This window comes from Telmatherina bonti (genome assembly GCF_933228915.1).
Source record: "Telmatherina bonti genome assembly, chromosome: 23".
NCBI classification, from domain to species: domain Eukaryota; kingdom Metazoa; phylum Chordata; class Actinopteri; order Atheriniformes; family Telmatherinidae; genus Telmatherina; species Telmatherina bonti.
In genome coordinates, this window is record NC_136632.1 from 10,151,431 (window position 1) to 10,165,449 (window position 14,019).

The window sequence follows — 14,019 nt, forward strand, 5'->3', positions numbered from 1 at the left end:
AAGAGACTTGAATTTGAGCGGTGAAGCCGAAAAGAAACAGGTTGCTGTTTTGCCGTTTGTAATAGATGAAAAGACAGTGCCTCAGCTGGAGGGACTTGGTTATCTCTGCAGTATTTAAACAATGAAATAAAGCAATGAAGAAACAGGGACATCGTGATTGGAAATATTGGTGATTTGCTAATGATAGTGGCTGATTAGTCGTAACTGTTTCCTATCAACATAATATGAACAGCACATTTGACTTTCATTGTCCTTTTTTAATGTTCAAAATTTACAGATTTTTCCCCCTTCTTACTAATTTCTGTTTCTTGGCCAATGGTCAGGATTGGCTGCCAACATTGTACTGAATTAATGAACAAACTCACACTAGAAGAGGGGTGAAAAGCAGAAGTTAGCCTGTGGTTAGAAGAGAAAAGATAAGAGGAGCTCTGTGTGCCCCACAGGCTGTAAATCAGGATTGGACTATCACTGTTATTTCTCTGTGTGCATTTGGAGTGCTTTGGCTACAGGTGGAATCTCTGTTTAATTACAAGTGGAAGGGGGCAGGAAAAGAAGAGGATGAAGAGAGGAATAGCGATGAGGCAGAGGATTTAGTTGATAATGAAAGTGTGCAGATTTAATAAGTGATCATTTTCCCGGCATAGGTCGGCTTGAAAGCCTCTGGCATTATGTAAGGAGAGAAAGATGGAGGGAAAAAGGATAAAGGAAAGGAAACAAAGTCAGTTTTTTTCATATATTCTGATAAAGGTATTTAGATGAGCATTTTAAGAACAATACATTTTCTCCTTTTTTTTTTATCTTCTCATCAATCCAAATATACTTAAATGGATGTGATATATAGATGTACATACATATATATATATATATATATATATATATATATATATATATATATACACACTATTCACAAAAAGTTAGGGATATTCAGCTATTGGGTGAAATGCATTCAAACCTGTACAGGTGAACTTAATGTGATCTTCTCTAAGCTTTTAAATGCACATGTCCAACTGTTAAATGTTTCAATAAATTTTGCACAAGTTGCTGTTCTCTAACAAGGAGCTTAACAGCAAAAATCACGGCAGGTGTGTGATCCTTGAATTGACCAATAAATGTCCTGGTTCAATTAGAGCTGGTGTTTAAACAGTTGTCCTCATCATGCTGTTCACATTTTGACATCATGAGACCAAGACGACACCTAACAATGGAACAACAGTCCCTTGCCATTGCGACGCTTCAAACAGGACGTTCTCAGACAGAAGTGGCCACTGAGCTTGGAGTGTCACAGAGTGTCATCAGCAGGTTGCAACAGAGATATGGAGAGACTGGAAGAGTCACAGAAAGGCCTAGAAGTGGACGTCCTTTGGCCACATCCCGTGCTGATGACCGCTACATTGTGAACACTGCCCTGAGAAACCGGATGATAAATGCCACTCAACTCCAGGCACGTTTAAGAGAGGTGAGAGGCACCCAAGTGTCACGTCAGACCATTCGAAACCGTTTCCATCAGCGTGGTCTGCGTGCTAGACGACCTGCACGGGTACCTGACCACACCACCAGGCACAGGCATCATCGTCTTGCATGGGCCAGGGAGCATTTACGTTGGACGAGGAACCAGTGGGCCTCAGTGCTGTTCTCTGATGAAAGTCGATTCACACTGAGCAGAAATGATGGCCGGCAACGATGTTGGAGACGTCAGGGAGAGCGCTATGCATCAGCCACTGTTGTCACCAGGCGAGCTTTTGGTGGTGGCGGTGTTACAGTGTGGGCAGGGGTGTCCACTTGGTACAGAACTGCCCTACACTTTGTGAATGGTACAGTGACAAGCCCATACTACCTGAATAACATCATTAATCCAGTGATTGTGCCCCTACATGAACAGCACAGGCCTAATTTCATCTTCATGGACGACAATGCTCCTGCTCATCGAGGCCGCATCATCAGGGAACGGCTGTTGGAGACTGGTGTACCTCAAATGGAATGGCCTGCACTCTCTCCAGACCTGAATCCCATTGAAAACCTGTGGGATCAGCTGAGCCGTCGTGTAGAGGCTCGAGACCCTGCACCCCAGAACCTCAATGACCTGAGGGCTGCCCTTCAAGAAGAGTGGGATGCCATGCCTCAGCAGGCAATAAGTTGCCTTGTGAACAGCATGAGACGTCGTTGTCAAGCTGTAATTGATGCTCAAGGGCACATGACGAGATATTGAGACGTTCAAATTTTTTGTTGTGGTGTAACTACCATTGTTGTTACCTTTTGTGTTGAATGAATTTTTTCATTGATGAGGAAATCAGTAGTGCATCCTTCTACTTAAATGTCTTACTTTTATGATATTACATCACTGTAGCATGAACATATTGCATTTTCCATAAATTTCACCTGAAAGCCAAATATCCCTAACTTTTTGTGAGTCGTGTACATATATATATATATATATATATATATATATATATATATATATATATATATATATATATATGTATATATAGATGTACATACATATAATTTGATCGAGTATGTCTTCATCTTTCTCCCTACACATTAAGGCATCAAGTACCTCTGTGATCTCTGCCTCTTTTAAAAGCATGATTATATTCAGCAGCCTCCATCTCTACCTATTGTGAGAGGAGGGAAAGTGCTGGGTGTAATGGCTGTCATTTACTCAACCTGAAACAGGAGGGAATTATAAATGCCATGCACCCCATCCTTTGTATTTATCCCTGCTGATATGATAGCGCAGACATAGTGAAGAGACTGTGAGCCGTAATGGTCTCCTTGCTGGCAAAGCCCACGAAGAAGATAGCATGAAATGAATTTGATACCGAGATGAGAGGGACAAGAGGTGCATTGGGTCGTTTAGCCACCAAATCCCTCAATTTTGTGATAAAAGAGGTGACAAAGTGTTGCCTGCTAAAGTGTGTGTGTGTGTGCTGAGTACAGGACCAAGGCTCTGGAGAGATGATGAATGTATGATCTTACACACCTCAGAGCGTCTGAGTGACAGAGACAGACAGACAGAAACAGAGGGAGAATGAATCATATCAAGATCTGTGCTCTGGAACAGAGGACTCCTATTGGCACCCATCGCTTCTGCCAGGCTCTGAATGTGATGTGTGTCTGTCTTTGCTTGCGTGGGTTTTATCTGTTGACCAAACCATCTCCCCAGATGCAGCCATCTAAGGCTTCGATAGGCATCATGAGATGACTTCCATCCTATAGTCTAATTCTCTGTGTGTTTTTGTGGGTGGTGTGCATCTCTCAGGATATCTGCTACTGATGAAGTGTTAAATTATAAAGTGTACAGATATAGCAGCATTGTTTGGTTCAGTTCTGTCTGGGTGCTTAGCTTTTATGGCAGATCACAAGGTGACAAACCACTCGATGCGGTGACATGACTCCATAGATGACATACGCACACAAGCATAGAAATAGGGAATTTGTACTTCCATACACTCTCATGATAAGGCTTCTACAGCTGAAATCCCCACATAGGCTGCCACAATGGCCTTTTTCTTCAGTGACGAAGAGGTTGTTTTGCTGGTAGTGGGGTGAGGCAGTGGTGGATGTTGGGAGAAGGTAGAGGCCTGAGGAAGAGTGACAGAAAGCGGAGAAATTTATCTTGCAAGATGCATCATGCAATGTGGATCAGTGTTGAGTTTGATCATGTGCACACACCGTTGCTCCACTATCTCCCTGATTCAATCTCAAACTCATTCCCTTTATCTACCTAATGCAAATATGCCTCAACACAGTAGGGAGGGCAAAACACACTGGCTATTTTTTTTTCCAAAGCACACAGAAAAGCTTAACACACAGATGCACCTGCATTGTCTCTAATCTGTAATAGCATGCGCGATTCCTCTTGACTTTGACAAGCAGATATGCCCCTCTGCATTCATTCAGCTGTGTGTGAATCTGTAGCGTGTGTATGTTGTTGAGTATCCTATTTATAGTACTCACAGAACAACACATAAAACACATGAATCCCACAAGTTGAATAGGATCATGTAGAGGTGAGTTTTTAATGTACCTGCACGCTGCAGGTGTGTCGGACTTCAATAAGATATGTATAGCTCTGTTTTATGTGCATGCATGTGCTCATGTGTTGAAATTTAACTTCCATGGTGAGTGCATGCAAATGTGACTTGTGTGTTTGACAGAGACCCTATCAGGCAGGGATGTGCTGCTCCAGTCCAACAGAGAGAACTGCTGTTACTGCCAGGCTGGGCTTCACAGATACCAGCAGGCAGTGGCATATGTGATCTCTTGTTAAATTCTGTCATGTCCTGCACCGCATGGCTTTAGTTATGGTTTTTTTATACGCTCAAATAAGAAACTTAGTCAGTATATCATCCTGCAAAGACATACCTTACGCTCACACACATATTTATATTTATATCAAAAGTATGCTAAATCCTAAGATCCACAGAACTAATTGTAGATTGTGCATCATGATTCACATATAATTTGCTGGTACTGGACCTTCTAACAGCTGTAGAGTCCTCGAAGATTTTATGCACTTTGAACTGTAAAGGCATAAAGACAAGTTGAGAAAGTCATTGGAGTTCATTTTCATCAGAAAGCTAAATTTACTAAAGCCCAACATGAAAACAGACACACATACACGTACCTTTCATACTCTCTTATCCTATCAGCCCCACAGTGATGATGTCGCCTCTCTATCCTGGCTGTCAGGGAACAGCGTGAGTGACAGCGGTCATCCACCAATGACGGCTCATTAATCAAAAGTGCCAGCAGCACTTATTTTTGTGCCCTACTGTTACCATGGTGACAAGAGTAGAGGGACAGTTGAGATGCACCTCTCTTTTGCCCCGTACGCTCGGTCACTCGAGGCCCACGCCAATCAATGCCAGTCAATGCCACGTTGAATTGGCAATGCTATATATCATCATAGATGGACTGCTGCTCCCAAGTGGCCAAGAGCACCCCCAACCCTCCTCTTGGGAAAGCTGGATTGGAGAAAGATGAAAACTGTCAAACAAAAATATTATCATAAAAATCAGCCATGATATAAAATAATTTGCATATAGTTTGGTTGGTTTGTTTTTACAGAAAATGCTCCTGAATGCTGCTTGAAACCAGATTGTCTCATTTTGCTGAAAGTTTTTTTAGGCTCTTACACAAGTCTACAAAAAAAGAGAAGGTAACGTTGCTTGACATCTGCAATGATGTAATCATCTAAATTATTAATCAAACAGTTAAAGATTCAAACACTGAAGACTGTTAAAAAATGCTGCAACACAGAATATGATGTGGTTTGAGTAAAACTTACCATTTAATATCTCTTCATTTAATGATTTTTTTGGAGCGCTGAATCCTGGCTTACGTACTTTGCACACTTTTGAGGAAGATTTAATAAATGACTGTTTAATTAAGACAAATTCATGAATCAAGTTTTGTTATATGTCTAACTGAACTGACTTTCCGCCAAGACTTCACTAAACAATGTAGCTTTCATATTTTGAATCTGTGTTTTAATCATGTTGAATATCTCTTTGCAGCTGTCGAGGGTACCAGTGGAGGCCTGTGGTCAGTATACAACCTGCAGAGAATGTCTTGGATCAGGAGACCCCCACTGTGGTTGGTGTGTCCTGCATAACATGTAAGTTTTTATAACTATGTTCAGTCTGGATGTATAAAATTCTGGATTTTCTTTGATTTTTCCATTTATTTACCAAGTGATCATAGCATGCAGTCATCTAAAAGGATGTTGTGTTTGGGTTGTTAGCCTCCCCCACCTCAATGACGCTTGGAGACATGCCCAGTACTCCATCCCTTGCAGCCTTTAAGTATTCAGGCACACCTCTAGTCAACCCAGGCCAAGTCTCAGATTGCTTTCCTGGGGTTCGGCCTTGTGCCAGCCTCCCCCTTAGATCCATTACCAAACAAAACCACTGGCATTGTGTCGCCCTGAAAAAAAAATCCCAGTGAGAGCGCAGACACTGGTGGCCACTGCCAAATTTCCAACAGGCAGCACTACAACCTTCAGGAGTTGACACAAGGAAAGGGAGTTCTACTGCTATTGTAAAGAAACTGTTGAATAAGATTGCCAAGATGAGCTTATTGACCAGAATGGACTCACATGGCCCCATTAACTGTTGCAGTTTTTGTATTGGTCATTTTCTCCTTGAAACACACACACACACACACGTACACGCACACGCACACACACACACAGGTTTGCAAAACCACAAACACCATAGCTGCATCAAACCTTGTCCTTCAAGATTGGAGAGGGAAATAGTGTTAGGGGGTAGTGAGATTTCCCACTTTACTGTAAATTGAAAATTGGTTTCTTATGTTGGTGCTAGCTCTGGGTCAGTGTGTGTGTGTTTGTACATGTCTCTGTGTGTGAGGGAGACTTGGTACATTTAGCACCTATATCCCCGCTGGCCATGGGAGGAGATGATGGGGGCAGAAAAGCGATGTGAGAGGAACATGCTGAAACCCCAATAAGAAAAAAGATGGACAGAGTGAGGAAAAAGAGAAATGGGTAAGAGTTGGGGAAGGCGACTAGTAGAGTAAAGGTAGAGGTAAATTCTAAGAAAGAAAAAGCTTTATTCTAGTGTAAAGAAATTTGAAGTACGAATATTGTTATAAACACCAAATTAACTGCTGCAGCTCCAGATTACAACCGATTTTAAATGTGTTTTACTGCATATAAATATAAAGCATGTGTGTTTACTAAAAGCATCTGCGTGTGTATAAACCTATTATCATTCGTATCATCGTCACAGTCATGGCAAATGGGTGGTCAAAGATTGGCCTGTCACACTTAGCTTGATAGAACTGGTTCCCCTCTGTCTTAACACACATACACTCAATTGCAGTTGTACTCCCACACAAAAGCTTTTTCCTTGGGAGTAAGTGATCCTCTTAACCCAAGAATAGGGCAGAGAAACCAAGAAGAAATAGCCAAATGCAACCTTAGTTGATCTTAGGTGTCGTGATGTTTGACCATCATACGGGCAGGAGAAGAGATCCCAGCTTTGATGTGTTCAAGTGAGCCTGTGCATGATGTGTGTGTGTGTGTGTGTGTGTGTGTGTGTGTGTGTGTGTGTGTGTGTGTGTGTGTGTGTGTGTGTGTGTGTGTGTGTAGCTGCACATCAGTTTTCGTTCTTCCTGGCAGTGGGGTGACTTTCTGGCCCGTGGACACAAGAATGCATTAAAATGCACAGCCCAGTGAGACTGATCAACCACAGCTTTACTTTTGTAACAATCCATCCTTCTTGCTGCTTTCAAGCCTTGTGAATTCTTAACAGGGTCTTAGTGTAACTGAAACCCCCCCTGAGCACCCCCTCCATCACAGCACAGACAGAATTCCTGCCCCTGCACACTTCTGTTCACCAGCTCATCATCACGGCTTGTTTTGGGAACCAGTTCATTTTTGGTTTCCATGATCAACATTCTGCTCTCGATCTTTCTTTTGTTAAATTCATGTAAAAGTTCAGGTTTTTTGCCTCTTAAAAAAAATTAGCAAATCCTTTACACACTGTGGTGTTCAGTCTGTTTTTTATCCTTGTTTAAATGAGCTGAAATAACAAAACAGTAATCCATTACTTCTCTGATATAAAAATGTTTACTTATTAAACTCAATTAGGTTGCGCAGTCACAGGCAAGTTTCTTGTTTTCTTCATCCATTTGATTACATCTTATTGGACCAAAAACATTTAATAGGGCAGAGCATGGAATCTGCTCTGATGCCAGATCATGCAGGTTGTAGACTTGCAAATAAATAGCATGCTTCTTGTATAATATATTCTTTTTTAATATTCTCTTCTTTCACCTCTTGATGATAACAAATAACATACTGTGCATTATAGACATGGGTTTTGTTTTCAGAGCTATCTCACGAAAGTCTTTTCATGCAAATACTGAAGTTTAGACAAAAAACTAAAATAGTACAATGCATCTTTAATAACAACAACAATAAAAAGCACATGAAAAATCTCTCATTTTTTTCACCCATGCTTAACTTTGTGCTGGAGGTAAGAGCGTTTTAGAGGAAGAACTGAAAGCAGTTCCTCTTCAAAAGTGCTCTTTCAGATGGTTTGTAGTTCCAATCAACCTTGAAATCACCTCGCTGCTCTGAGAAAAAACAGAATTGCCTGCTCCCTTTCTTTCTCTTTCACTGTCTCTCATTCTCTCTCTCACGCACACATCCACGCTCTCTTTCCTCTATCAGCATTGCCTTTATTTACTCTATGGATCGGTGAGAGGAGCTGTTAGAGGGAACACCAGGGCAAGAGGAGAAAGGCAATCAATATTACAGGAGAGGAAATCAACAGGAATGGATGGTGCACCTGTTTGTGTGTTTATGTGTCTCAGCTTCTCTGATAGCAGTCATATTGTCCTTGACAAGCATTAGAGGTTTATTTCAAAGGTCCTTTAATGTCTTTAGTCATTAGACAAAAGTTTGACTTTGAATGTGTGCATGGAGTTTTGTAAAGACTTACAGTTGTGTTTATCTTATCACCAACATGAATATTTCCAAACTGTCAAGGAAAATTTGCTTCAGACCCTCAGCTCCTGCAGCGAGGCTTGACACCGTTCAGGTAAAGCTGGAGGCTTACATGTCAGCTAGACTGTTTCGGCCTGCTCGTGCTGTCATCTGCTGAGATGTAGAACTTATGCTAATGCCTATCTAGCTTGGCAGGTGAAAAGAAACTTTTGACTCAAATCAGCTAACCACTTTATCACTTTTTAAATACAACTAACATTGGAGGTCAATCAGGTCAACTCCTCTAACAAGGCTCTTATAGAAAATGACCTGTTTACCATGATGTCTATCATTAGTATGTGCTTAAGCATGTGATAGGTGTCATAAATGCATTCATTCTTAATTCATGCATATTTCTGCATTTCGGTTTGATATTCTTTACAAATGGCTAAAATTACTAAAATGGCATCAAATTTTGCCACCAAACAGCATTTGCTGAATTTACTCTTCATTTGGTCCATGGGTGTTAAATTCTATCCACCAAAACCCATGGGCTTCATGTCTTGCTGTTTTTGTTTACAGTATGGGGATGGTCTGATATGATGTGTTACTTTTTCTATGACTTCCATCCACACTTCATCCCCTCCAAGAAAGGCAATGGCACTCCTGCAGAGAGCCAATATATCAGAAACGCTCCAGCCATGTTGTGGTTATGTTACCTCCTGTAATGCCAGTCTGTCAGCTGTCATTTTTGTAAGTGCTTAACTAGGCTGTCAAGACGCCTGTAGTGCATGACAGCTAGGCAGATTGGAGACCATATTTGGATTTTTTAAAAATATTTTCTCAAAATGACTGCCATCAGATTTGGCATGTATTTTAGGAATATCACATTATTCTGATATGTGTCAATTTTCAACAAGTGCTGCTAATATTTCATATATTTACATTAATAACTGGTTTGACACATCTACAGTGGGGCTCCAAAGTTTGGGCACCCCTGGTAAAAATTTATTTTAATGTGCCAAAAAGAAGCTAACAAAAGATGGAACATCTCCAAAAGGCGTCAAATTACAGATTTGCATTCTTGTAACATGTCAAAAAAAAGTTTGATCTTATTTCCATCATTTTAACTTTTAAAATAACAGAAAACAAAAAATGGCCTCTGCAAAAGTTTTTGAAATATATACTTCACTATATACTCCAGCAGGCTTATCATTCACCATGTTTTTGCTTGTACACATGTGTAAGTATGCATCATTTCTACATCCATTATTTTACTAGATAAGTATGTAACAATGGTGACTCGTAAATTCAGCCGCACACAGGGGAAGTTTATAAAGGAATAATATTTATTGTATAGGAGGATGGTGGTTGAGGATTTTGGATTAGTGGCCTGATCGTGAGGTAGGAGCTGGAGAGCTTAAAGAAAGCCTAGAATCCAGTGACATGGTCATAAACAGGCAATGGTTAAAACACATGCAGGCCCATGTCAGGTGCTTCACAATCGATAGGTGAGGATCAGTGGTCCAACAGCAAAGTGTGGGCCACTGTCCAGATAGCAGAAGAAGCAAGAAGGTCTATCGTGGACAAGGTAAAAGAAAAATTTGGAGATGTGTACTTAGTTAACAACTTAGGAAAACCGTGGACAGAATGCCAGACTTCAGCTTGGCACAGGAGCTGTCTATCATCTGGTAGAGAGAGTTTAAGAAGTACTGTGAACAGGCGAAAACAGAGAGGCAGTTAGGAAAACCCAGGTAGGGTGAATCAGACCGAGCACAGACATGCCAGAGCAAGAACAGGAAACATGACACAGTCTTCTTTTTTTATTTGTACATCAGTTTCAACACCTGCTTTTGCATATTTAATTCTATTGGTATTCTGTCATACACAAGCACATTTTGTACTAAGATTCATCCACTCAAATGGCATGCCTCTCCCACTCCTTACAACTCTTTTCCTCTCTCCTCCAAACACTCATAAGTATCGATTCCTCCTCCCTCAAGTGGAATAGCAACAGTAAAGTCATCTGTGCCTCTAGCTGCAGGCAAATGCCTTCTCTTACTTCACTGGTTAAGGTATGTCGATGCAATCAATAGTTCTACAGGTAAACCGTCCGTCGGGATGTTATAGGTTTGGATCTGTAATCTGACTTGTAGATTTTGCAAGTCAACTGCATAATTTCTTTAGTGTAACCTTCTGTTTAAAGCAAGACGCTGATGCTTTAATGCTTACTGTGTACTGTAATACGCCTTAAAAATACTCCTCAAACTCGTGTCCATACATAATAGGATGACGCAAAAGTACAGGAAATAATCTGAAAACAAACAAAATGGCTGATTAAAAATTTGGAAGTCATGTTGGGAGCTTCTTGTCCTTTTTTGACTTTTTAATCTGGAGCCTTCTGAAGTGCTGTCAAACACATAACCTTTTCGGTGGGAGAAGTTAATTGGCAGATACCTTTCTCTAACCCCCACCAACACTTTCACTCTCTCCCGTTGACATTAATTCTGCACCACCTCTACCTGTCGCTGTGTTCACAACCTGCTGTTACCTCCATTTGCTCATTACTGGGGTATGCCAAAGTAATACTAATTAAACTTCAGTGCCACTAAAGTTGCAGTGGGCACTAACCTCTACCAGGAAATGGTTTTAAGTGCCATGAATTTTGTCAGGGAAAAATATAGTTTACTGAGTACAACAAGAAAGATTTTCACGTATCAAAAAGCATCACTTCTAACAAGCCACTTTTGAACAAAATGTGATTGGTGATGCCTTTTGCTATGCAGTTAATATTTAAACTTCTTTTTCTCCTTAACTTTGTTCTAACCAGCATCATTCGGGCAAAACATTAGTCTGGCTTTGGTTATTGCTGAGTTTTGTCAATGCTGAATCTGACAGGGAGAAAAAAGGATGGAGAAAGTGGAGAGAAAAATGAAGGAAGGTGTAAGAAGAAAAACAAGCCAAAGATACAAAACACAGGAAGCAAATGCAACAATTGTTCAACCAAACCGTACCCCGCACGTGCAAATAAACTTACTCCAAAACATTCTGACCAGTGTAAGAAAATAGAGGAGCACCGATGAGAAGACAAACTAAGAAAAGCTTAAAACCAGCAACAAGTTTGAAAGCATAACTGTAGCTATTGGTGAGTAAACCTACACAATATTACAGTAATTACTCATTTTATACATAGTTACATTTAAACAAAACAGTGTTTACCCCTTAGTTTGTAACTAACTTACCTCTACTAAATCCTCTGAATAGTGGAGTTATAAGAGCACTTCCAGTCAGAACTGGGTCCCAATCAACATACTGGCTTGCAAGTCAAGTCACAAACTTATCATGTGTCAAAAATTTTAATTCTCCAGTTTGATCTCATCCCAGATGCATATTCCAGATAATATCCTCACCCTTTTTTTTGGAGTTCCATGTCCACTCTATTCTTTATGAGAAGCAAAGACCTGGATTTGTACATCAATGCTGATTTAATAACACTGACTTGATTTTAGAAGATTTCACAATTACTCCACAAGATGCTTAAAATTTGGTTCAACCTTGTAAATACACTCCTTAAATTATTCCCAAAGTATGAACACCTGATTTAGCTTTGGATGTTCCTGATGGTGAGTAAACCTATCCAGGAAGTTGAATTTATTCAATCTTGTTGCTTTGATCTTGAGATTTTTGGATCCCTGGCGTTGCTTTGATGTCAGTGCCCAGGGGAGACTGGCTTTCCCCTGTGTATGGGCGACTAGTTTCACTCCTTGCCCTCACCATCCACCTCCTGGTGGGTCGTAGGGAAAGTTGAGAGAAGGGAACAAGGCCAAGAAGTGACAGGGGCATCAGGATGGAACAGACTGCTTTGCTTCCTAGTTCTCTCTCAACTGTCACCACCATAGTGTGAAGACACACACATACACACACACACAGGCTCACCAATCCACCACACATCCACAAGGACACACACAATAGCTGCACACCCACTTTCAAGTCAGGACCATTGCTCACTGTCACCTATTGTCACTCCAACACACACAAGGAAATGCAGGCACTGGAAAATGGACATCCACACACACAGTGGGGTAGTTGTCTTGCTTTTGCCCGGCAGAGCGTGAACCGAACTGACTTGAGACGAAGCCGATGAATGAGAGATGTGGTGACAGTCAAGGAAAGTGAAGATATATGGTGAGGTTTTCCAAATGATATGCTTGAAAGTGATCAAAGAGAATAAGAGGCTGTATAAATTTGTAGCCAAAGAGGTGGGCAGGATTAGAAATCTTTTGCTAAAGAGCATGAATTAATGTCTAGGAGATACTCCAGTTGAGGATGGGAGGGTAAACACACTCACACCTATATATGACTCATCTTGACGATGACAAAGAGCTGCTCTGGGAAAAGGTAATCAGGCAAGTCACCTTGTATATGCACTTGCAATGATGTTACCATGGCAATACCAGCATAGTAACAACATAATAACCATATTGTATAATCCAGCCCTAATCCCTATTGATGTTTCAGTAATAGTCTGATTGCATTGTCACCAAGATTACTTACAGATGATGAGAAGCATCAATTTGTTCATCTGCTGGAGAGTTAGAGTTGTATTTGAATAGAATCATTTTAGTTTTATATCATATGTGGACTTAAACATCTGTATCAGGCAGTAGTTGAGGTCTGTAAATGTCTTATTTCGTCTCTCCTTGCAAATTTCAGATTGAAATATATCTGGTTAGCTGCACAATGTCCCGCTGTCAAAATAATCACTTGTCTGGCACTATTTGAAAACTGGGGAAATAATTATTACTTTGCAAATAAAGAATAGCGCAAACAAGAAGGAAGACTAGGAGTTGTATCAGGTGTTATGCACAGTATTCATAGAAATAGATGTACTTCACTGACCTCTAAGTGTCTTTTCCTTACCCCAGAAAATGATTAAGTAGTTTTCAGTGTATCTCCTCATTCTGAGTTAGATGCTGCCGCATCACTGTGAATAAACACACCTTAACTTCATAAGCTAGATATTGACTGTCTGGATCAATACTATCATATGCCTCTGTCTACATTGCACACATGCAGGATCATAACACAATATAAAGATAAAAGCCAAGTGCACTTTTGAGACCTGGTTCAGAAAGCATCCCTGTGTTGTCACCTCCAGGTTCCATTATAAAAACATCATGAAGCAGGGGACTTTAACTTGCAAACACCCAACCCACTCTCCTCCCAGGATGTCAAATACTGCTGGTATCTGAGGAATTATTGCAGTTTCTGCAAGATGTACACAGCTTCCTTTGGTTGTAATGGTTATTATAGGTGCAGGGTTTGACACGTTATCTATGTGTGTGTGTACATGTATCTTTATGTTTGTGTATGTGTGTACTTCGATGGGAAAATGAGTGGATGGGGAGGGGTTTAGGTTAATTTTAAATGTGTAAAGGACTTTGTGCTATTTTTTTAATGTATGAAATATAAAGTTTGATTTGATTTGCAGAGATCAAACTCAGCGATCGCTTTCTGGAGTGTTTACTGAGGGACAGATGAAAATATCTTCATTTCATACA

At 40.6% G+C, this 14,019-nt stretch overlaps 1 protein-coding gene across 1 annotated transcript in view; it reads left to right on the plus strand.

Moving 5' to 3' along the window:
- The window catches only part of plxna4 (plexin A4), a gene marked incomplete at both ends in the record, with an annotated part of 214,851 nt that overhangs the window by 121,327 nt on the left and 79,505 nt on the right, over positions 1 to 14,019 (plus strand). Inside the window, 1 exon segment of the mRNA XM_079263371.1 lies at positions 5,520 to 5,620. Within this exon segment, the coding sequence (XP_079119497.1) occupies positions 5,520 to 5,620 (101 nt within the window).